The sequence below is a fragment of the Castor canadensis genome, chromosome 5, assembly GCF_047511655.1.
Source record: "Castor canadensis chromosome 5, mCasCan1.hap1v2, whole genome shotgun sequence".
NCBI lineage: Eukaryota > Metazoa > Chordata > Mammalia > Rodentia > Castoridae > Castor > Castor canadensis.
Window position 1 is genome coordinate 67,090,306 of NC_133390.1, and position 26,067 is coordinate 67,116,372.

The 26,067-nt window shown below is 37.9% G+C and overlaps 1 protein-coding gene across 7 annotated transcripts in view; it reads right to left on the bottom strand.

Moving 5' to 3' along the window:
* Igsf11 (immunoglobulin superfamily member 11) overlaps positions 1-26,067 on the bottom strand; it is a 134,917-nt gene that overhangs the window by 59,082 nt on the left and 49,768 nt on the right. For 2 of the 7 annotated variants that reach the window (XM_074073211.1, XM_074073210.1), the window contains exon 2: positions 17,519-17,618. The exons of 3 other annotated variants lie outside the window; for them this stretch is intronic. Coding sequence is in view for 2 of the 4 variants with exons in the window: in XM_074073207.1 (XP_073929308.1) it covers positions 17,108-17,132 (25 nt within the window). In the remaining 2 variants the exon portion in view is untranslated. Of the gene's footprint in view, positions 1-17,107; positions 17,482-17,518; positions 17,619-26,067 lie in introns of those variants that run through there. 2 more of the 7 variants (XM_074073207.1, XM_074073208.1) reach the window with 2 other exon arrangements.

Here is a 26,067-nt window from a genome sequence, read left to right on the forward strand (position 1 = left end):
TATTTTATAATAGATGTTCTGTAACATTTAATTATCACCAAAAGCATTATTATCATAGTAAAATGAAATACAAGTATAGATGAATAGAGAACAGTTATTTATTAAAGGCAAACTTTGTCCTTAGTATTGAGTTAAGCATTGTGGGGAACACAAAAACAGCCTGTGAGATTCTCTACATTAATAGAAGTCATAATCTCATTTCATAAATTCCAACAGCAAATTCCCCCTTTATCATCCTGGAAGAAATTTAACTTCTACTGAATTCTAATGAATCAAATGCACCTACAAAATATTTGTAGAGGAGCAAGGGCTGATTTGATGATATTAAAATTAGGCCACATTATTTCACTAGATGCTAATAAGGACTGCACTTTGGAGGTACCGTCTGGATGAGGCAAGGAGTACAAATAGGCTTCCCACCTTCCCACATGTGTGGAAGATTCTTCTTTAAGCAGAGACTCAATTATGATGCTCCTTATCATGAACTGTGGGACACAAATCTCTACATAAAGATGATACAAGCCCATAAGAAGATGTCTGATTCAGATGACAGATGTTGCTGCATGCCAAAAAGGAAGAGCTTGGCATGTCTAGGCTTTAAAGAGAAAGACTCTTACAAGATCAGGCACATTCAGAGTGGTACGGGCGTAGACAAGGAAAAGACTCTGGACAGAACGGTCACATGTGGAACCTGGTAAGACAGGTATAATAATAATTGAACAACAAGGGAGTAGAACTATACTCCAGACAGAGAACAAGCAACAAATTCCTCACAGAAAACGTCAAGTGTTACTCATGATGGAACAATAATGGATAACATTAATCCAGGGACAGGTGACCCCTGCCAAAGGTATGACCATCAATGCCATTCTTAGCCAGATGTCATTGTTGAATTCATGGAAGGACAGGATTTACAATGAGTAGTGAGAGGTTTCCCTCCAGGGGACCAGATGGACAATCAGATTGTAAATTGTTAGGAAAGTATGATCTGAGGAAGTCCTGACTGAGTATAGAGGAACAGGGAACAGTTATTTATTAAGGGCAAACGTTGTCCTTAGTGTTGAGTTAAGCATTGTGGGGAACACAAAAACAGCCTGTGAGATTCTCTACATTAATAGAAGTCATAATCTCATTTCATAAATTCCAACAGCAAATTCCCCCTTTATCATCCTGGAAGAAATTTAACTTCTACTGAATTCTAATGAATCAAATGCACCTACAAAATATTTGTAGAGGAGCAAGGGCTGATTTGATGATATTAAAATTAGGCCACATTATTTCACTAGATGCTAATAAGGACTGCACTTTGGAGGTACCGTCTGGATGAGGCAAGGAGTACAAATAGGCTTCCCACCTTCCCACATGTGTGGAAGATTCTTCTTTAAGCAGAGACTCAATTATGATGCTCCTTATCATGAACTGTGGGACACAAATCTCTACATAAAGATGATACAAGCCCATAAGAAGATGTCTGATTCAGATGACAGATGTTGCTGCATGCCAAAAAGGAAGAGCTTGGCATGTCTAGGCTTTAAAGAGAAAGACTCTTACAAGATCAGGCACATTCAGAGTGGTACGGGCGTAGACAAGGAAAAGACTCTGGACAGAACGGTCACATGTGGAACCTGGTAAGACAGGTATAATAATAATTGAACAACAAGGGAGTAGAACTATACTCCAGACAGAGAACAAGCAACAAATTCCTCACAGAAAACGTCAAGTGTTACTCATGATGGAACAATAATGGATAACATTAATCCAGGGACAGGTGACCCCTGCCAAAGGTATGACCATCAATGCCATTCTTAGCCAGATGTCATTGTTGAATTCATGGAAGGACAGGATTTACAATGAGTAGTGAGAGGTTTCCCTCCAGGGGACCAGATGGACAATCAGATTGTAAATTGTTAGGAAAGTATGATCTGAGGAAGTCCTGACTGAGTATAGAGGAACAGGGAACAGTTATTTATTAAGGGCAAACGTTGTCCTTAGTGTTGAGTTAAGCATTGTGGGGAACACAAAAGAAGCCTGTGAGATTCTCTACATTAATAGAAGTAATCATCTCATTTCATAAATTCCAACAGCAAATTCCCCCTTTATCATCCTGGAAGAAATTGTTGTGTGTGTACCTGTGCACATATATATGTATGCATGTGTGGCTAAACAATTTCTACTGTTAGGGCTGGCAGAGTGACTCAAGTGGTAGAGCACCTGCCTAGCAAGCATGAGGTCCTGAATTCAAACCCCAGTGCTGCCACAAAAAAATTGCTGCTGCTGTTATTTTTAAGAAATAACAAATTATAGAATATGAAGGATAAACCTAGATAATATAGTACAGTCCTTATTGGAGGCTCCTAAAAGATCACTGAAACTAAAACTATCTAATATTTGGAACACTGAAAATGTTCCTGTTAACTGTCCCAGTAATTTCAGTTCAAGGATTCTATCCCAAGAGAGCTTTCAAATATGCCAAGATTTATAAAGAAATATGTATCTTACAACATTACTAGTAGAATTTTTATAAAACCTTAGTGTCCATCAATAGAAAAATGATTCATCAACAAACTATTACACAGCTATTATTTTTAATGCTTTTGAGAAACAGTTAGGGAAAAGGAAGCTGATCATGTTATAACATGAAATGACAAAAAGCAGAACACAAAATTCCATGGAAGTATTCTATCAACTATGTATGTGTAAAATGTATGAAAAGCTGACTGGCAGAGTGGCTCAAGTGGTAGAGTACCTGCCTAGAAAGTGTGAGGCCCTGCGTTCAAACCCTAGTACCAACAACAAAAAGAAAAGTACAAAAAAATTATACTATCTTATCCTCCAAAGTATGAAATTTATTTCAGACAATTTAGTGGAGGTGGGGAAGGAGGGGCAGAAAAAGAAATCTTTGTCACCTTTAAAAGTAATAGTCTATGAAGACTATTAGTGTATATGTCTCTAATTTTTCCTACGCATTTATTATAACACTGTTACAACTCTTATATTCACACAGCAAGGCTTACCTTTTCTAGAAAATAAGACAAATTTACTTTTGAAACACTGATCTGTGTAAAGAAAATTCAGTTTCTTTAATTTCTATAGCTCATTTAATCATCCTTATTAGAAGCCCTATTCTAGTTAAAATCAGACTTACTGCTGGCCGCCAGCAGCTCACACCTGTAATCCTACTCAGTAGGCAGAGATCAGGAGGATCATGGTTCGAAGCCAGCCCAGGCAAATAGTTTGTGAGAGCCTATCTCAAAAAAGCCCATCATAAAAAAGGACTGTGGAGTGGCTCAAGGTCAAGGCCCTGAGTTCAAACCCCAGTACTGAAAAAAAAATCAGACTTACTGATCATCAGCAATATTTCAATCTTTTCCAGTTTAAACAGCCCTGTGAATGCTCATCTATAAAAAACATCTGGTTTAAAGGGCTCTTTTTGAATGACTCAGCATCTTCAGGACAGTGTCTTAGAGTTCTACTCCAACCTCTGATCTTATCTAGGAAGATGAAGACAGGGGGCTCTTAAGAGCCTTCTGGCGAGGGGGAGAAGACATCACTGCTATTGTCAGCTGTAGAGCAACTCTATTCCTTGGACTGGTTCCGGCTGAGCTGTGACTACTCCTGGTTTTGGTTTGGTTTTTTTATTTTACTTTTTTTGGCAGGGGGAAGGCGGTTGTTTTTTGGTTTTGTTTTTTTTGAGAGAGAGATTTCACTATTCACTTGACACCCACTCTGAAGTCTATAGTCCTAGATAGTTGACCTATTCATAAGACCCCTGCACAGATCTCTCCACCCAACACTAGGCTTGTGCAGGTCCACAGGCTCTTTCACATATCCACACCAGGCTCATTTTTCAAAACTCCTGGTTTTGTACAATGTATAAAGGAGGAATTTTACTGCACACAAATATTATCTCAAAAAGCTATGCTTTTAAAAAGTGGTAAAAGAAATTTACCAAAAATATCCACATTAGCAAAAACGAGTCTCAAAATGAACCAATAATGAAATATGAAATTGAATAGACAAATAAGTTCCAAAAACAAAAGAAAAGGAATTTTTAAAAATTGAAGAGTTCCTGGCTTGAGGTGAACATAGATCCAGTGGAAACTAAGGGAATAGGAGCAAGTTCAGACAATATGAAAAGTACCATTTACAATCAGTTTAAAAATAACAAACTGACTAAAGTTTGTTCCTACTGTCTAACTTACTAAGTTCAGTTCCTACTGTCAACATGAACTGCAGTTCTAAAAAGGTCATTAATAAATTCCTCCCTGAGAAAATACACTGATCTAGTTCTAAATAATTGCTATGGTTACTGTTAAGTTTTAGTAATAGTAATATAATATATATGTGTAAATGTTGAATTACCATATTTTCATTTCTTATCCTTTAGTAAACATTAAATGCTACATGAAAGTTATTTCAGAAAGATTATTAATCAAATGGGATTTATACATGTGTAACTATGTGGCCTGCGGCTTACTTCAGGTACAACTCCTTCCTGTCTCCAACCTACATTCCTCCCTCTACACTTTCCTATGCTTCAAGAGAAGATTCTAAATAAGCAGTGAAAGAAGAAAACACAACTCCAGTTATCTCAATTCAGTCATTCTACCTGAACCTGGCAGAGTAAACTCTTTCAGAAGTGAGTCTTCACATATTATTCACCCCTGGCTCTTTGTTTTTGATTATTGTATCACTGTGTTTTATAAATTTTCCTTTTTTTTTTTTTTGGAAGAGTGTTGTTATGTAGCCCCAAGCTGGCCCCAGACTCACTATGTAGCCCAGGCTGGCCTCAAACTTGTGAGCCTCCTGTCTCTACCTCCCTAAGTACAGGGATTGCAGGCAAGCAACACCACATCCAGCAAGTTTTCTTTTTTGTATTGTAATAGTTATATATTTTGTTACTATACTAGCAGGATAATATTTCAATAACAAATATTCTTTCCCAACCATTATTTGTTTCATTTTGTGACAATTTTTTCATACAGAAAAGGAGAGTATTAAAAATAACCTAGTTATCAAGTACTCTGTGTAGGGCACTGGTAGGATTACTTTCTAAAATAGGATATAAAGGTGAAAGAGGCATTTGGGGAAAAATGACTTCAGGTTCAATTTTAGATACTGAATTTGAAGGTTCTGCAGACAGATAAAGATGCCCAGTAGGTAGTCAGAAACACAGGTACAGAGCAAGATCTAGAGGTGGGCCAGTAGGGTCATGAAATTGTACAAGAGCTAATCCAAGTAAAAGACAAGCGTGAAAAGTGGAACTATGAGAGCATGCCCACGCTAAGCAGAGGAATGGGGACTGGAGAAAGAGAATAAGGGGAATTACAGGAGGGGTGAGACAAGTAACTTGGAGAAGAGAGAAGTAGAAAGGGAAAAGAGGAATCACAGGCATAAAGAGACATAAAATCAATTTGTATGTTTAAGCCAATTTACCATGAAGCCTTCAAGATAACACTGTATTTTGTAAAGGCTACCACAAGATCTTTGGTGGCCTTTACAAAAACTAGCTCCCAAGGAATAGTAGGGCAGGGCATGCTAATGACACTTAGGACTGCTGCATTAGAAACCTACAAAACACTGCCCCGGTTAGGTAGCCCAAGGTGGGACTCCCTGGGCTTGGTGACCTGTAGAATGAGGTCCCTGAACCATGTGCGATGATCTGAGACCCTTGTTTAAAATGCTGATTCAAGACACAGAATCTAAGGAGGTAAAACTCAAGATTATGAATCTTTAATAGGCTCCCCAGGTAATCCTTGCACATGCTAAAATTTGAGAACCAATGTACCATATGTACCTCCAACCTTCAATGTGTCATCTCTCTGAAAATAGGATGCTATAATTACTTAAGTCTACCCAGAAGTGAGGAGTTACTTGATAAGCATAAAATAATCCGTCAGGCTCACACCTGCAATCCTAGCTACTCAGGAGGCAGAGATCAGGAGGATCACAGTTCAAAGTCAGCCAGGGCAAAGAGTTAAAAAAAAAAATCTATCTCAAAACATGCAATAATCTAAAGGCTCTGGAAAGAATTACTTTTTCTCTTCACTTACATCAATTCATTCTGATCATGAAACACCTTCATTCTACTAAGGGTTGCAGAACTACAGCCCTGGGAAGATTACATTCACAGCTCACAAACAGACTCACAAAGATGGCAGAATGGGCCAGGTAATCTGTGCTAAACAAGAATGAAAAGGAAAAAGTTGTGTTTGGTGGTACTGAGGTGCTGAAAATAAATCATGGAACCTAAAAGCACTAAGTAACTATTATTAGTCACATTTTAAAAAAACATTCAAGCCAAGCATGATGGTATACACCTATAATCCCAATACTCAGGAGGCAGAAGCAGAAGGATCACAAGTTCAAGGCCAGCCTTGGCTACACAGCAAGACCCTGTCTCAAAAACAAAACAAAACAAAGAAAACATTCAGTTTATTTTCTTTGGGCGGGGGCTGGTAAAAACTTTATATTTCTATTTTCCTAAATAGAGTCAATGTTTTCATCTACATAGAGAGACAGAGAATCAATGTTTTTTTTCCCTAGGGAGGCTATAATTTTAATTACCATCTCTTAATTAATATTGACCTTATTTGACTGATGACAGTCTGTGATGGGCCTCTCTGCCAAGCTTCCTGGGTAAGGCACCCAGTCAGCTCCATCATGCAGAGACACCTTTTGTTTTCAGTGGTCTCTGTCTAGGCAATACTTTATCTTAGAATATTAGAGCCAGAAAGATCCCTGAGTCTATGGCATCTGCTCATTTAACTTGGGTTCTTCCAGTTATGATATTTTGACTCACCTATAGTATGAGCTTACCTTGGAAAAGATGGTCTTGGAGTATCATTTGACTCTAGGTTTGCATGTTTGCTTTGTATATTTTAAAATAAAAATGCAAGTAACTGGGAAAGAAATGAAGAAAGTTAGGTGGGTCATGTCTATATTTATTTACTAATCATAGTGTTTGATAAGACAGTTAATACACACGTGGCTACAGGGAACACAAGCCAGAGGATGGACTGAAGAATGGGCAGAGAAGAAGAGAGAAGGAAGAGGACAGATCTTCCACCTGCATGTCACAGGTTGAGAAGAGGGTCTGAAAACACTGGCTTCAGGCAAATATACACTTTACAGCAAACATATAAACTACTTGCAGGAGAAAAAGCCTGGGAGTGGGGGGAGGCGGGTGTAGGAGGCAGTGGAAGAGGAGATACAACAGAAAGAAGGGAAGACATTTTACACTTAGGAAATAACCCATCTGCTCTTTTAGACCCTGAGCAGATGGGTTATTTCATAAGTAATCCACCTACTTTAACTTCAAAAAAGATCTCTTTAAAAAGTTAAATAGTGCTGTGCACCAGTGGCTCACGCCTGTAATCCTATCTACCTGGAAGACTGAAATTGGGAAGGATCAAGGTTCGAGGCCAGCCTGGGGAGACCCCCCCGCCTCCAAAATAGCCAGAGCAAAATGGACTGGGGGTGTAGCTCAAGTGGTAGAATGCCTGCTTTGCAAGCACAAAACCATGAGTTCAAACCCCAGGGCCACACACAAAAAACATTAAACAGTTGAAACTATCTAATGCAAAGGAAAATCTTATCCAATTTATGAGAACTTATAGAGGAGAATATTATATAAAGTCATTCTAGTATTGGGAATTCTTGTTAGGAAATCTCCTTACAGCCTATCAACTCTGTCATCATGGAGTTTGAAATCAGCTCCTATTTTGTCCTTAAACTCTCATCACTCACTACTAGCCTCAGAATACAGTAACAATAGTTTATATGGTAAAGAATGACAATGAAATGTCTGTTGACTTTTTTCCAACCAATAAACCAAATTCATCACCATATTTTTATTTTTTACTATTTCCTTATACACTATGCAGAAGTGTCCTCTTTTCAGAGGACTAGGTGGCCTGCCCATAGGTAACAACAAGTCAAGGTTTGGCCACACCAGATCTTAGATTCATACCTTCCACCTTTTTTCTCGTCACAAAATTATTTGAAAATCTGATTAAATTCATGGATGATTTCCAGAAAAGTTTACATGTAAGTACATCTCAGCATATAATCTTAGGAAATGTAAATTCCCCCAACCCTCCCCAGATTAGGAACCTACAATTTAGATCTCTAAGGAGACAAATTCAAGTTCTAACTTAATGCCAAAGAGATTTGGTGAGGCTCCATTTGTTAGCTAAATTTAAGAGAAAAGGAGTACAAAAATATAAAGAGGGAAAAGCATGGAGGAAGTTAATCATTTGTTGAACATCTAATTCGTGACAGTAAACAGCAAAAAAGAGACTTCATCTCTCTCCTAATCTCTACTTCCTTTTTGACTCTAAGATGAATCAAGGTTACTGATCATGGTAATCTTATATGATATAGATTTTTAAAAAATACTTTGCTATAGAAGTGATTATAATTTTTGAGGAAAATAGTTTAAAATTATCAGGGATCATAAGTAAAATGATGTCTTCTAAATGTAACATGCCTAGGCTGGTTGCACTGAAAACCAAATGTTTCCTAAATAGTCTTTTGAGACAGAATAGATATGTCAAAAATTTAGTAGATTTGATCTCTAGTTGCCAAAAATGAAAAGTAATTTTAATTTTCTTCTTTGTATTTTTCTATCTCTTCTAACATTTCTACAAAAATTTTTTGGAATTAGGGATGCATCTACTAAAACATGTTTGCTGCACAGCAATGAAAGTGGTATTTTAGAGAGATGAAAGAAAGATGAGCCAAAGCCAACTTGTTTAAAAGATTAAAGTCCACAGAAAGGAGAAAAAAATAGAATAGTAAAAAGAATTGAATGGACAAAATAGTAGTGTGGTACAAACAAAATCAGAACTTATCTTGGCACACAAAAATATTGTCTCCTTTTTTAATGCAAAATGCATAATGAGTAATACAAAATCAATACCAAATATATGCCCACTTAGTAAGTTTTACCTCACTACCCACCCACCAGCCATCATGCTCAGGGCTCATCACAGCTTTCATCAAGCAATCTCAACTTGCTAACTCTGACTGTTCTGTTCCCAGCATCATTCCCTATAATCATAGAAGCTCTCTTCCACCTGTTCTGTTTTTGGTGGACCAACTCCCGCACTGCTCCATCAATCTGGGTAGGCACCAAACAATATGACCCTTCTGTTGTCTGATCACGTGTGGTCCAGCAGTAAGATAGTACAGTTTGCTTTCTGTCACATGGTGTCCTGTCTGCCACAGAACTCTGTAAGTGACCACTGGTCTGGCCATTGAATTAAAACAGGATGCAGAAATGGCACCAATGATGTTTTTCAAGCAACAAATGGAACAATTATAAAAGATTCAAAGTCTCTCAGCTACTAAACTACAAAATGTTTAAAGGCAGGGCCAGTGTTGTCCAGTTCAGCATACCTAATGTTAAACATAATATATGCTCAACAATTAAATTCATTTGAAGGTTAAGGACCACATATGTGTATATTGAGTACTTTCCATATGTACTGTGATCCCCACAAATAACCTGAATGAAGTAAATTTTGTAATGTTCATTTCCATATTCCATTTTCTTTTCTAACACATGAGAAACAACTCAGGAAAGAAAGTATTATCAGTCTAAAGTCACATGGCTGTTTTGTGTCAGAGAAGGGACAGAAAAAGCTACAACTTCACCTTGCTTCTCCCTACACCAATGTTCCTTTACAAGTTTGGTTGAGTTATTTGGCTTACCTTAATTTTATTCTACACAAACTAAAAATCAGAAAGATGCGGTGAGTCTTCCAAAAGACTGCTAACCTTTGTCCACTATCAGGAATTTGACTATGTGCATAGTAGGCAACAGAATCAAGAGGCCAATAGCAAATTTATTTAAGAACTTACAGGTTCAGGCTAATACAAAGGCAATATTAAGCATATCAAGGATTATATATTTCCCCAAATAAAAAGCAGATGGCTAACATTAATGGTGATCAGATTTAGATTTGAATTTGAGAGTCAAGTGAAAAACTATTTACCGCTTCAAATTATTATATCCAGCTTATTCTTTCATAAGCTGAATGTCCATGCAGCTTAACCAAGCCAACCAAATCTCTGCTCCCTTTGTCTAATTTCTGTTCCCGGGACATCTTTGGAACACACAGGGCTCTGCCAGCACAGGAGGTAGTAACACACAGTACCACATTTACAAGAGACAACTGCCCCAAGAGCTTCTATAATTCTACCTAAAAGATAAGCTAATAAAAGAAATGAAAGGAAAGGAAGAAAAAGGCACACTTTCCAAAGTTAACTCAGGATTTTGAGGGAGGGCTCTCACCTAACCATATTGCTAAAAATTCTTGGTGAGATAAATTCTAAAAGGTTTCTATATATGGGGATGCTAAATGACTTTTAAGAATTAATATCAAAACTATTAAACTAAGAGACAAATTAACATATATAAAGTGTTTTGTGTAAATGCCAAGATCTTTCACTTATTTCTTAAAAAGAAAACATTTTGTAGAAGCCACTGATAATGAGATCTGTGTTAAATCTCTTGAGTCCTTCTGTGCGTTCTCTGTGAGCATTCAAATAATCTTTAAAAGAATCCGTGGTTTCAGCATGTTGATTCTCAAGAACAGTTTCACTTTTAACACCTATTTGCCAAGCATGAACCCAAAAATCACTTTTAAAAATTCAATGCATTTCTAAAAGAAAGTGTCTCTCTCTTCTGCCATCCTACTGTCTCTATGCCACACTGCAAGCTTCAGGTAACAACCTCTTCAACACTGTTCTCTAATCCCTATTAACTTTTCAGATCTCACCTTAGAGGTCACTTCTTAAAGAATCCTTCTCGTAAACACCCCATTCTTTCTCAAAATACCCTGTGATTTTTCTTCTCAGAAACATTTCAAGTAAATAAGTGAAAAAGAAAGCAAGTGAATAATTGAATTGTGTGCTTTCTCTTTGTAGAGGTTGTCTACATTATTTTTATTATGTACTGGTAAGCAATGCCACTGAGTGAGGCAGAGATTCCTCCCAAAGACATTATAGAGTCCTCCTTATTCTCATAATAAGGACACATTTCAATAACCCTACTTTGATGCAGGCTAGTTTCAGGGACATCATCAACAAAAATACACATAATGAGTGTGTGTGTGTGTGTGTGTGTGTGTGTGTGTGTGTGTGTGTTGTTTTGTTTTTGAGAGCTTCTTAACCAAGAAATGCCTCAGATAAGACTGACTTACAAGCAAAATATTACAAAATTCAGATTATTTGTAAGAGGTCATTGGATTTTTAAAAATCTTAGCTACACTGCATATTTTTACATGTATAAAAAGATGCAAATTTCATTTCTTTACCTAAAAAGAGATGGACAACCTGTACAAAATAAGTTTTCTGTTCTTCTCTGGGTCTGGGAAAACCAGAGCATAACTGGGGGAGGGCAGTAAAGAACAGAGTAAGATCTTGTGTGCTTGCAGCCTCTCGGGTTTCTCTTTCTTCTTTCTTTCCTTCCCTCCTTCCTTCCTTCCTTCCCCAGTCTCCTGCCTGCTTTGAGCCCCTAGGGAACTATAGTAGGCAGAGAAGTTATGTGGGAAAAGAGGATCCAGCCTCTTCAAATGGAGAAAGGCCCCTCTTGAAAACATCCCTACCACTAAAAAAAACAATAATTATAAAGCACAGAACAGGTCAAGAAATCAGTGTTCTTTCAAATACATAAATGAAAACTGAACCAGAATCTCTAACAAAGGGAATTCACTTAAAGCTGTAAATGTCAAAAAGGTACTCTAATATTAGATTTTTCACAATTAAAAAAATTACATAACACACAGCAATGCTCCTTTATCCCTTCAGTAACTGCACAAGAGTAGACCTGTCATGCTCAGATACCAAAGACCCCTTTAACAATGAATACCACTACATTAAAAACACTCAGAGTACTTATTTAGCCACCAATTTTTAAGTGACACTTGAAAAATTAACACCATCAAGCTGTCTAAAAATAGGGCAAATCAGCTTTGTTTTACTTGTCAGACATGCACAGTACATCCACCCACTGCCTGCTTCCTTAACTACAAGAGTGGTAGAGATATAGAATTACATAAAGAATAAAACAAATAGAAATAAAATTCACCTCACACATAATGTCAATAGCAATGACTTCTACCCTATTAATTACCAACTTTTCAGTGTCTACTCTATGCTTCCCAGGCTAGCTTTCAAAAGAGCACAAGAAAAACATGGGATATGACCCCTGTTCTTAAGAAGCTTATCATCTAACTGAAGAAAAAGAACTAAAGGCCACAGTATAAAAAAATTAAGGAACAAATGTAAGTAAGGGCTAAGTGGTATTATAATTTTTTTGAAACCAAGACCTTGATGAGTTGGAGAATAATGAAAGGTTTTTAGAAGGCATCACATTCTGGACTGAATCTAGGAAATAAGTAAAATTGAGGAAGAAGATAGCTCATGTTTGAATATAAGACGGGATACAAGAGCAAAGAAAGGGCAGTTGGGTGGGAAGCTGAGAAGTTGTGTTAGGCAGCTTTCCTTCATTATAATGATTAACTTATAAAGATAAATGCTTATTTTGGCTCATACTTTTAGAGATTTTGGTCTAACATGGCTGGCCCTGTTGCTTTGGGCCTATGGAGGCCCATCATGGCAGGAATGTGTAGAAGAGCAAAACTGTTCACCATAGGGCAAGGAGGTAGGGAAAAAAAGGAAAGGAAAGGTCTAGGGTCCCACTATCCCCTTCACAGGCACACCTCCAATAATGGGAAGACTTCCGACTAAACCACATCCCTTAAAGGTTCCACCACTTCCCAATAGTGCCACAATGGGGACCAAGTCTGTAACACATGGGCCTTTGGGGGAAATTCTATATCTGAAGTGTAGAAGTCATCTGGCAGACAGGAAGCTAAAGTGACTAGCTCACCTAATGAGAGGTTTAAGTTGGAAAACAGAAGACAACAGAGAACAAACCCAAACTCTGGAGAACCTACTCCAGGCCATCTCCCACAAAAAACCTCCCACTGAAAGCTGCAGATAGATAGCAATGCAAAGAAACTACTGCAGCAGCTACTGTGGCAAAATACAAGCTCAGGTGTGCAAAAAACCAGTTTGTTTTTGTATAAGTGAACTTCATTTTTGATTTACAGCCCTCATCTGCTGAATGGTAAAAACTAAACATCTCAAAGTAATGTTAATGTCTGTTTTCTCCTTGCTCCCTGGCTACATCTACATTCTAGAGTATCACAAAATGCTATATTTAGGGTTGAGGAAGTGAAGGATGAGTGGAGGTTCTTAGCTTTTATCCTGAAAATATCTGCAGCTCTTCCATAAGCCAGGCTACCTAGGTCTATCTGAAATAGATGGTAGGGACCCAACTCTCCCTGAGGTACCAGGGTAGGGTTTAAGCCTTGTTAGAGCACTGTTACTGATAAGTCCTTGTAAGCACCTCTTATACTGCTTATTTTCTCTTTAAGTGTGCTGAGAAGTTGGGGGCTGGAGAAGAAACTAAACTCCTTAACTAAGAGCTGCTAATCCCTTCCATGGAGCCCAAACTGCCTGAAGAACTATTAGCAAGGCAACAGGACTGCCCTCAAACTGGCACCATTTGCTCCAGCCCAAAGCACCACTCCAGCTCCAGAAGGCACTACCCCAGCAATAAGCTTGAACAGGATTTTTGCCACCACAACAGTCACTTTCACCAAGGTCAGAGGGGGATCACTTCCCCCCCTGTTGGCCCAGCAGAAGACCTCTGATTGGTGGTGGGGACTATGCCATGATTGGTGCAAACACAAACCTTCATTTGCATTAGGGGGCTGCTATGATTGGTTCAGACACTCTTATTACAACCCCCTTATGAGGTTGTGATGATAAGAAGAAGAAGAAGATGACACAGGCCACTAGACTCACTTTGTGAGCATCTGGGAGATACCCTCTGGTGCTACAGAAGTGGGTCCAAATAAAGACTTCTCTTGAGTTGTCTTTCCTAGTTTTGGTTGTCATTATTAGCAGAGTAGCTGAGCTGGTAACACAAAGCAGCAGCAACACAGGAGGTACCAGGGGCAGCTGTCCCCACCCCCACCCCAGACAGCAGTGTAGCAGTAGGAGCCATCACTGCAAAAGCAGCTAAGCTGCATCACAGTAAAAGTGGTAGCAGGGCTGCTCCCATAAGCATCAGTGGAACAGCCATCAAGCTGTCAAGAATTATGATTCCTGTGATATGGGATATGCTGTGTTTATAGTTTCCTGAAAAAAAAACAAGTCAGATTTCAAAATGAAAAACAGTAAGTATAATAAGAAATAATAGGGAGGATCTTAAGGAATGGAGAGTAAACAGGTAAATTTAGATATTGAAAGGAAAATCTCTAAGTATGAGAAAGAAATCAATCCTTAGTTCCCCCCTCCACCCCTCGTGCTTTAAGATTCCAATGACATTCATTAAAGAGATTGAAAAATCTACCGTGAAATTTATATGGAAACACAAGAGGCCATGAATAGCCAAGGCAATACTCAGTCAAAAGAACAATGCAGGAGGTATCACAATACCTGACTTCAAACTATATTACAAAGCAATAACAATAAAAACAGCATGGTACTGGCACAAAAACAGACATGAAGACCAGTGGAACAGAATAGAGGACCCAGATACGAAGCCACACAACTATAACCAACTTGTCTTTGACAAAGGAGCTAAAAATATACGATGGAGAAATAGCAGCCTCTTCAACAAAAACTGCTGGGAAAACTGGTTAGCAGTCTGCAAAAAACTGAAACTAGATCCATGTATATCACCCTATACCAAGATTAATTCAAAATGGATCAAGGATCTTAATATCAGACCACAAACTCTAAAGTTGATACAGGAAAGAGTAGGAAATACTCTGGAGTTAGTAGGGATAGGTAAGAACTTTCTCAATGAAACCCCAGCAGCACAGCAACTAAGACATAGCATAGATAAATGGGACCTCATAAAGCTAAAAAGCTTCTGTTCATCAAAAGAAATGGTCTCTAAACCGAAGAGAACACCCACAGAGTGGGAGAAAATATTTGCCAACTATACATCAGACAAAGGACTGATAACCAGAATATATAGGGAACTTAAAAAACTAAATTCTCCCAAAACTAATGAACCAATAAAGAAATGGGCAACTGAACTAAACAGAACTTTCTCAAAAGAAGAAATTCAAATGGCCAAAAAACACATGAAAAAATGCTCACCATCTCTAGCAATAAAGGAAATGCAAATTAAAACCATGCTAAGATTCCACCTCACCCCTGTTAGAATAGCCATCATCAGCAACGCCACCACCAACAGGTGTTGGTGAGGATGAGGGGAAAAAGGAACCCTCTTACACTGTTGGTGGGAATGTAAACTAGTACAAACACTCTGGAAAAAAAATTTGGAGGCTACTTAAGAAGCTATACATTGATCTACCATTTGATCCAGCAATCCCACTCTTGGGGATATACCCAAAAGACTGTGACAAAGGTTACTCCAGAGGCACCTGCACACCCATGTTTATTGTGGCACTATTCATGATAGCCAAGTTATGGAAACAGCCAAGATGCCCCACCACCGACGAATGGATTAAGAAAATGTGGTATCTATACACAATGGAATTTTATGCAGCCATGAAGAAGAACGAAATGTTATCAATCGCTGGTAAATGGATGGAATTGGAGAACATCATTCTGAGTGAGGTTAGCCTGGCCCAAAAGACCAAAAATCGTATGTTCTCCCTCATATGTGGACATTAGATCAAGGGCAAACACAACAATGGGATCGGACTTTGAGCACATGATAAAAGCGAGAGCACACAAGGGAGGGGTGAGGGTAGGTAAGACACCTAAAAAATCAGCTAGCAGAGAATTAGTAACGCAGAGAAACTAAAGCAGATACCTTAAAAGCAACTGAGGCCAATAGGAAAAGGGGACCAGGAACTAGAGAAAAGGTGAGATCAAAAAGAATTAACCTAGAAGGTAACACACACACACACAGGAAATCAATGTGAGTCAATGCCCTGTATAGCTATCCTTATCTCAACCAGCAAAAACCCTTGTTCCTTCCTATTATTGCTTATACTCTCTCTACAACAAAATTAGAAATAAGGGCAAAATAGTTTCTTCCGGGTATTGAGGGGGTGGGGGGGAGAGGGAGGGGGCGGAATGGGTGGTAAGGGAGGGGGTGGGGGCAGGGGGGAGAAATGACCCAAGCCTTGTATGCACATATGAACAATAAAAGAAAAAAAAAGATTCGCAGAACTCAGGTATCATAAAACAGACTCCAGTTTAGAATAAAAAGACTTTGTTTTTGGCTCTGAATTATGTTCAATTATGACTATTTTTCTAGTTTAAGATGATGATTTTAAAATATCATTGAAAGGAGCCAGGTATAATGGTACACTCCTATAATCCCAGCACTCAGGAGACTGAGGTAGGAATAGCCTGAGTTTAAGGTCAGCTTGGACTATAGCAAGATTCTGTCTCAAAAAAAACAAAAAATAAAATAGCAGCAAAAGGAATTCAGGTCTTATTCTAGAAGTTAGTACTATTGAATTGTTTCTCAGCAAATATTCAATACTATGGTCTTCAAATACTGTTAGATTTTAAAAAGCTACACATTATTTAAAAAGAATATATATAACTAATTTTATTAAATAGTTTTTTAAATGTTAAAACACTAAATAGTCTCTTTTGTAGAAGTAGGTGAAAAAGAGACCATAAATAGTGTTGCTAATCTGACAGAAGCTGACCTCATAATTTTTAATGTGGAAAGCTGTCTTTCCAGTGTAGGCAGCTTGAAGCAGAATGGGCAACACTAAGGCTGACAATAACAAGGTCCCGGCTATGTACACACTACAAAACCTACAGGCAAATCCTGGTGAGTGTTAGGACTCACAGATGTCCTTAATGCTACTCTACTAACTCTGCCCAGATGGTAATCTAAAGAAACATATGAGGCAATGACACTATTAATAGAAATCACTAGAATGACTGAAGTATACAATGTGCACTTATGGAATGCTATATTTTCAGAGACAGAGTCAGCTTTCCACATTAAAAATTATGAGATCAGCTTCTATCAGATTAGAAAATTTAAAGGAATGAAAATTCAATAACAGAAAATAAATACCTAAAGCAAAATAGAGCCAGGTCATGTGGCTTCCTCTTGATTTGGAAATATATTCCCTCACAGAAAAGACTGGAAGAAAAACAGAAAGTAAAAGATATGAAAAGTATAGTTGGTAGATAAAAGAAAATTATCCACTCCCTGCCTTTTTAAGCCTTTCCTTGCACCCAAACATTTTAATTTATAAATTAGGAATAAAGAATGGCATGTTTAAGGTAATGTCATACATACACATTTCTATAAGATGTTCAATCAAAACCACCTAATATTCATTATTTTGTTGCTTATACTGAAGACAAATACTGGGAGAAACTCTCAAGACCAGGGAATAGAAACGAATAACTCCACTCTTTGGGGCTTAAGGCTTCTCACTAAATTTTGATCCAGAGTTGAGATTTTGCAATTTATTCTTACCCTTTTCTCTAATCCCAAATGGCCAGGATTAAAAGTCAATTATTTTTGTGGAGACTAGATATGAGGTTCTCAATGCTTGATTTCCTCATGGTCCCATGATCTAAAAAACATGAAAAGGCACAATCTTTCAAATTATATATTTTTTTAAATACAAGTTTTTAATTTATCCAAATTGAAAATATTAAACTATATTTCATCTCATTTCTGCCTTTCCAACTCACTGTCATCACTTTTCTGTTTTCTAACATACTTACTAGGACCACTGTATTTACTATGTTAGTATTCTCTCCTGACTAAAAGGGAGATCCCATGAGGGCAAGAATCTGCATATGTTTACATGAGAAAATATTAAGTAGCTCAACAGATAGTTTTTGAGCAAAGTAGTTACTTGTGACCAAATATATACAGACTCCAACTTAATTCTTTGGAGATACAATTCAAGAACAAATGAAACATTTTCAATATGTAGCCCAGAATCTCACTGGCATAAAATTAAAATTAGGAGTTCAGTAGCCTATGGAGAACTAAAAAATGGATACTTTTAATAAGGAATGACGCTTCCTGAAAGTAGAGTTAAATAATGTATAAGCCACACCATATGTGAATTAAAGAGTTACAGTCCATGACCCTTAGGTGATGCTAAGACCTTGGTAAATTTGAGGTACAGAGCAGAGCACAGAAAGCCATCACAATGCTGCTCTACACCTGGATGTTTCCATCTATTTTTAGTGTATCTTTTATTTCTGGTCTTATTGCTCACTCTTAGTCTCTCATTCTAATGTGTTGCTCCCTCGCCCAGGATCTCTCACCCAAGCACATGCTCCTCCTACAGAGAGCAGAGCCTGTCACATGTATAGAGAGAAGCCAAGCCTCTCCTGCACACCAGCATATGCCAAGTCCAGCGGTGGCCTGGCATACATAAATGAGTCCTTATCTGAATAGAGTGGAGCATGGATAGCCCTAGAATTAAGTGTTCTGTGTGTGTGTAAGGCCCTGGGCACACACCCAGAAGTAAAATGCATTCAATGCATTCAGGATTAATTCCCCTTAAAACTAGAAAAATTGGTTTATTCTCTGTCAAGCACCTGAGTCAGGAATTTGGTGCCTTGGAATTTGGTGACAAATTTGGGCTCTGACACAAGATTAAACAGAGGAATGAAATAAAGACCCCACTCATTTCTTTAAAGCAGTGACTTGTCTGAGATACCAAAGACCTGGTCCACAGCAACTGAAATTCAAAATAAGGTGGGCCCCCTTGACCTCTAAAGTTTCTACTTCTGAAGGCCTATGCTTTAATCACTACTATCAAACTCAGCATCCACTTACTGCAAGCAACTGTGCTAAGCACTATAAGGACTCCTGAGTAAAAATGTGAGAGATAATAAGAGGTAGGACATAATTAGGATAGTGAAGTGCTGAGTTGGTACTTGAAGGATCTGGGACCTGCGAACTAAAGGCAGGGGCAGTTAGGCAAGAGCAATGGCATGTCTGAGAAGCATAGCTGAGCACAAGGTATTTTAAAGATAGGGAGGACAGTGAACTACCTGGAAATGGGGTTCATTCAGATAAACTATGAGTTAGTCTCCTTCCTCGTCATCTTAAGCCAGGATAAGAAGTCTGGCACTGTGGGCAATAGGAGCCTTAGATAAAGCGTTTGAGTGAAAAAGATAGAACAGCAAAGTAGTATTTCACAAAAATGCAACTGGAGAACTTAGGTAGACTCAACTTGGAGTAGACAGTGATCTGAGAAAGATCAGCTGGAAGAGTAATGCCATAGTTCCATACTCTCAATGAGAATCACTAGTGAGTGCACAGGCAACTGCAATGAAGACAAGAAGGCAGAGTAGAAGGAACAACTGTCACTTCTTACAAGGATATGCAGTGGCACAGTAGTCCTAGGAGAGCGTAAAGTGGACCTGCAACCTACCTTGGGGATCCCACAGTGGTTTAAAAACCTCCCCTTTACATTATGAAAACTACATTCATGTGACTGACTCCCTAAAGAGAATTTTGTACACCTCTAACTTTGCCTTCTCCTTTAAATTCTCCTTCCTCCTTTTCTCCAATCTGGGTAGTGTCAAAAATTTGAAGTTCAGTTTCTACCATGATCACTGCAATACAGAACCCATCTCCTAGCTTTCATTCTATAATCTTTCTTCTCTATCACCTATTGAATTAATCTCATAAAAAACATATTTGTCAGGATAACTAGTTACCATGGGTGATAATACAGCAACATTACAGATAACAAAAACAATTGCCTTTCTCCTTTTCCTAGCTCCAGTGTTTCTCAGTTTCCATCAGTTTACCTAAAAGATTAGACCATTAATCTCCAGTCTCTCAAAACAAGCTGGAAATAGCGCAACCCTCTTTCCAAGACCAATATATGGCACAAGCCTCATCCTAATTGCTCTAATTACATGAAGAGCATAATGAGATGCAGCAGCAGATGGCTGCAGATTAACTCCCACAGAAAAGACATTCTCCTCTGCCACCTCTTACTGAAGAATCTTTGCCTCAAAAAGAAAAATTTAAATGAAATCATTTGCTCTCAAAGTCAAATATATTTTTAATGTTATCCCACTTTTCTATTTCCTTCAATAGTACCTTTCCTTTAAAAAAAAGAATGTAGGCTTATTTGACATACTCATAGAAAGTTGTCTGTTAGGAGTTTATACAATAAATCATGTATTTCTACAAACCTACAGTGTCATCTCAAAGATGTGCTCCATCAAATATACAATTGAAAGTGGGGACATTTGGTTCTAACAATAAAGTCTCTATCTAAAACACTGCTCTCCAGCTTTTCACCAAAGACAGAATGTCAAATTTCTAGCTACCATTTTAATAATTATCACTTCAAAATCAGTGTCCAAAAATGTAGTCAATATTTTTTCCTTAAAATTTAGTTTGTCACCCAGACATGGTAGTACACATCTATAATCCCAGGCAGCTAATGCAGAGAAATCGAGAGTTCAAGGCCAGCATGGATTATGTAGAGAAACTATCACATACATAGACACACCCACACAAAAGATTTTTCCCAATTTTAATTTTTGAGCAAATGACAGCAGACTCAAAAATGACTTTTTCTAACTCTTCTCTTGTTGTGTCTTTAATATCAGATAAAGTCCCTAGGGCTTGACCCCAAAACTATCTGAAGTGCCCAGGGCTCTTCTCACCTTCTCTCAACGCCACAAAGGAAAAGCAATGTACTACTGTTGCCATGACCTCCATTCCAGGGAGACCCCATGCCACTACAGAAAGCTTTCTGAAGCCAGAGAAGCAAGAAATAGAAGCAAATTCTTCATTACAGTGTGAAGACTGAGGATATTCTGAAAACTAGATATGGGTACCCCTTCTTCCCCAAAGGTGTAAGCCTCTCATCTCATCTCTAATGTAATCGCTACCTAGATTATGAATGTGCATCAAAGTTTCTACTGCCATGGTACTATACAGTGGACTAGGAGAGAGCGAAAATCACAGGACAGTCTATCCTTCACCCCTGACCCTCACCCCCAGGCCCAATGTAGCAATCTAACCTCATTATCAGAAATTATTTGTCATAATTATATTTTTTCAAAAACAATGATGATCTGGGTGCCGGTGGCTGACTCCTGTAATCCTAGCTACTGAGGAGGCAGAGATCAGGAAGATCGCAGTTTGAAGCCAGCACATGCAAATAGTTCACAGGACCCTATTTTTTTAAAAACACTTCACAAAAAACGGCTGGTAGAGGGGTTCAAGGTATAGACCCTGAGTTCAAGCCTCAATCTTGCAAAAAGAAAAAAAGATGAGTACTCTAAGATTTGAACTTCCTAACACCCTCATCTGTAGAAAACTTAGGTATTGAATTTTATCAATTGCTCTGATGCAGAATTGCAGCATTAATCATTCCAATAAAAGTTGGGGAGCATTTGTTTTCATGCTGACAATTTCTCAAAAGCAGGCATTATGGCGTCATGAAGTAAACACAAAGGACATGTGACCAAATGATCTAATAATGCTATAGGACACACAGAGTGGCTCAAGTGGTAGAGCACCCTCCCAGCAAGTGTGAGGCTCTGAGAAGCCCCAGTACTGCCAAAAAAAAAAAAAGAGAGAAAATTTTTTTTCACATGTCAGCTTGAATTACTAATAAATATAGTTCACCTGGCTTAGACCTCTAAGTAAGTCACCTTAATATCTGATATACACTTTTTCTTACTCTTTATTCTGGTATTTCTTTGTCCATCTTCATAATGAGTAAACCTGAGACATGTATAAACTAAAAAGAGAAAAGTGATACAGAAAACATTTTGAGAAGTCCTATTTTGTCAAGGGCTTAAATATACCTGAAAAGTCACTTCCCAAAAGAAAAAAACATTTACTATTTTGTGTGGTGTACAGGGGCCACAAAGGAGCTTTAGGACAGTGCACAACATTTTATCACTCACCAAGTTTCTCCTTAAGCACCATTTGACTCTATGGGTGAACCAGGCCCTACCTACTTCCTCTACTGTAGTAAATTCTTAAAATTTTATGTTGCTTCAGCATCCATTTGAAGTACATTAGACTTTCTCATACTAAGAGCAAGGTGAAGTGCTTTGACAACTCCACCCAGTTCTTAGTGTGATTAGTCCAGGTATCTATCTTATACCATTTCCTCCTGGTGAATACCTCCCTACAGGAATGTTAGATACAACTACTTGACTTGCTCCGCTGACCTCCATGCTTCTTGCTCACACAATGTTCTTCACAGATCTAGAAGCTATCTTTGAAATGGTAAATTAGAAATCTAATCTAGTATCATCTTGTGAATCCATCATCTTAGTATGTGTTCTCCACAGTCCACAGTGAGAGCGCTTTGGCTCAGAAATGACTCAAATAACCTGTACCAGTCAGAATAAGAACATGGCCCCAACACAACTGCAAGAAAGGTAGGAAAAGATGGCTGTAGTATAGCATTTAAGAAGAAACTAAGATTTGGTGTACATATAGCACTGTCTCTGATTCATGAGGTACTTTATACCACATTAACTAACATGTGCTCTGAGGTCACAGGAGGAGGATCTGGCAACCCTGCTGAACTCTCACAGCAGGGAGTTCAGGCAATAAAGGGCATGGTGATTGAAAGACACAGTCCTCTGCTGCAAGGAAACAGCCCAATCACCTGGGAGCTGCTGTGGAAACAGAGCTCCAAGCCCATGGATGAGAGATTGTACAAGAGCCTCTGAGAGCTGCCTCCCAGCTGCAGGTTTGCTGTCAAGTGGAACTTGGACCTCTAAGCCCAGGTCTCATGAATCATTTGATTTTGCCAGTCTTTTCCTTCCCACAGGGTGCTTAACTGCTATGTGGGATACAAAAGCACTGAGGCCAGCAGGCAGAGTGCTGGGATCTCTTGATTCTCCCCATCCAGTACAGAACTCATTGCTCTGTTTGTTTTCCCCATTCTCCAACACATTTGTGGGCAGCCATATGTTCAGATACTTAACTGCCCCTGAGAGCAAAAACTGGGGAGCCAACAGACTACAAGCCTCATTGCAACCAATAGTGACTCCCAGTATATAAAGAAGGGAAGCTCTTAAAGTGAATGTATCCCTGAAGGGGACAGATGATCTCTGACTAGCATTGTCCTTAGCCTGCGTACAACACCCGTCTGTATATTAGGAATTTTGGAAGACTAGCTAGTTTTCTTCTGAATGGAACCGGGATCAAGTCCAGCTCCCAAGCATGTGGGTGAATGCTTGAATGGTCAGTTATAGCCACAGTTCAGTGGTGAGAAACTGCACCTGAACCATGTCACTACACAGTCCTGCTTGAACACTGAAAATATTTGAACTGAAAGAATACAGGTGATTAAAACCTCCAACCAATGACTTGATCTCAAATACACAAATCTCAATGCAGAAACACAACAAATATTAAAAAAGACAACATAACACTTCCAAAACTCAACAATTTCACAAGACTCTAATGAAAGTGAAATATATGAAATCTCAAAAGAATTCTAAAGAATGATTTTCAGAATTAATGAAATTAAAGAGATCAACAACAAACACCTAAATGAATTCAAAGAAAATACAAATAAATAGCTGAATGAAATAAAGAAGACAACAATGCATAGTGAAAAAAGGAATATAATAAAAATGTAGAAATCCTGAAAAAATGAAATGGAAATTCTGGAATAAAATGATCAATAGGTCAAATAAAACATTCAATTGAAAGTCTCTGCAATACACTGTATATGGGAAGACAGAATTATCAGGGTTGGAGACAAGGTAGATATATTCAAATGTTCAGATAAAGACAATGAAAAAATAAAGAACTATGAACAGAAGGTACAAGATTTTTGAGACACCATTAAAAAACCAAACCTATGAGTCATGAATACAGAAGGAGAAAAATGTGTTCAAGCCAAAGGTGCAGGAAATATATTCAAAAGGGAAATAGCAGTCAAGTTCCCAAATCTTGAGAAAGAGATGGTCATCCAGATACAGAAGGCTTTTAGGACTCCAAACAGACAGTACCATTAAAGAACCTCTAGAAATCATTCTATGGTTAAAACATTAGGTACACAGAACAAGGAAAGAATATTGCAAGTTGCAAGGCAGAAGCCATGTCACCTATAAAGACAAACACCAATGCTCTTCAAACTATTCCATAAACTAGAAAGAGAAGGAACAGAGTACCATTTTCAATCTATGAACATAGTATTTGGTCATTCCACATCAAAACTGAATAAAGACACTACAAATATAGAGAACTATAAACCAATTTCCTTGATAAAAACACAAGCAAAAACTCTCAATAAAATACTTGCAGACTGAATTCAAAAACACATTAAAGAGATAACACATCATGATCTAGTTGGTTTCATTCCAAGGATGCAAAGAGGGTTCAACATACACAAATCAACCAATGAAATACAGCCAAAAAACAGAAGGACAAAAAATACATGATCAGCTCAACAGATGCACAAAAAGCCTTTGGCAAAATTCAACATCCCTCCATGATAAAATCCCTGAAGAAACTAATAATAGAAGAAATGTACCTCAACACAATAAAGGGTACATATGATAAACCTATATACAATATTCTAATATATGGGGAAAAACTGAAAGCATTTCCTCTAAAGTCACAAATAAGACAAGGGTGTCTATGTCTACTTTCTCCTCTCTTATTCAATATAGTACTTGAATTCGTAGGTAAAGCAAGAAGGCAAGAAAAAGAAATAGAAAGGATATAAATAGGAAAGGAAGAATTCAAGTTGTCCCTGTTGGCAGATGATTATGATCCTAAACTTAGAAGAACCTAGATCTGATATACACTTTCAGCAAAGCAGCAGTATACCAAAATCAACACAGGAAAAAAAAAGTAGCCTTTCTACACACCAACAATGACCTCAATGAAAAAGAAGTCAGGAATAAGATCCAACATCATTTCATGATAAAAGCTCTAAGAAAACTAGGAATAGAAGGAAAGTACCTGAACATTATAAAAGCTATATATGACAAACCCACAGCCAGCATTATACTTAATGGAGAAAAACTGAAACCATTCCCTCTAAAATCAGGAACCAGACAAGGATGCCCACTATCTCCACTCCTATTCAACATAGTACTGGAATTCCTAGCCAGAGCAATTAGGCAAGAAGAAGGAATAAAAGGAATACAAATAGGTAAAGAAACTGTCAAAATATCCCTATTTGCAGATGACATGATCCTATACCTCAAAGACCCAAAAAACTCTACTCAGAAGCTTCTAGACATCATCAATAGCTATAGCAAGGTAGCAGGATATAAAATCAACATAGAAAAATCATTAGCATTTCTATACACTAACAATGAGCAAAGTGAAAAAGAATGTATGAAAACAATTCCATTTACAATAGCCTCAAACAAAATCAAATACCTAGGTGTAAACCTAACAAAAGATGTGAAAGACCTCTACAAGGAAAACTGTACACTTTGGAAGAAAGAGATTGAGGAAGACTATAAAAGTGGAGAGATCTCCCATGCTCATGGATTGGTAGAATCAACATAGTAAAAATGTCGATACTCCCAAAAGTAATCTACATGTTTAATGCAATTCCCATCAAAATGCCAATGACATTCATTAAAGAGATTGAAAAATCTACCGTGAAATTTATATGGAAACACAGGAAGCCACGAATAACCAAGGCAATACTCAGTCAAAAGAACAATGCAGGAGGTATCACAATACCTGACTTCAAACTATATTACAAAGCAATAACAATAAAAACAGCATGGTACTGGCACAAAAACAGACATGAAGACCAGTGGAACAGAATAGAGGACCCAGATATGAAGGCACACAACTTTAACCAACTTGTCTTTGACAAAGGAGCTAAAAATATACAATGGAGAAACAGCAGCCTCTTCAACAAAAACTGCTGGGAAAACTGGTTAGCAGTCTGCAAAAAACTGAAACTAGATCCATGTATATCACCCTATACCAAGATTAACTCAAAATGGATCAAGGATCTTAATATCAGACCACAAACTCTAAAGTTGATGCAGGAAAGAGTAGGAAATACTCTGGAGTTA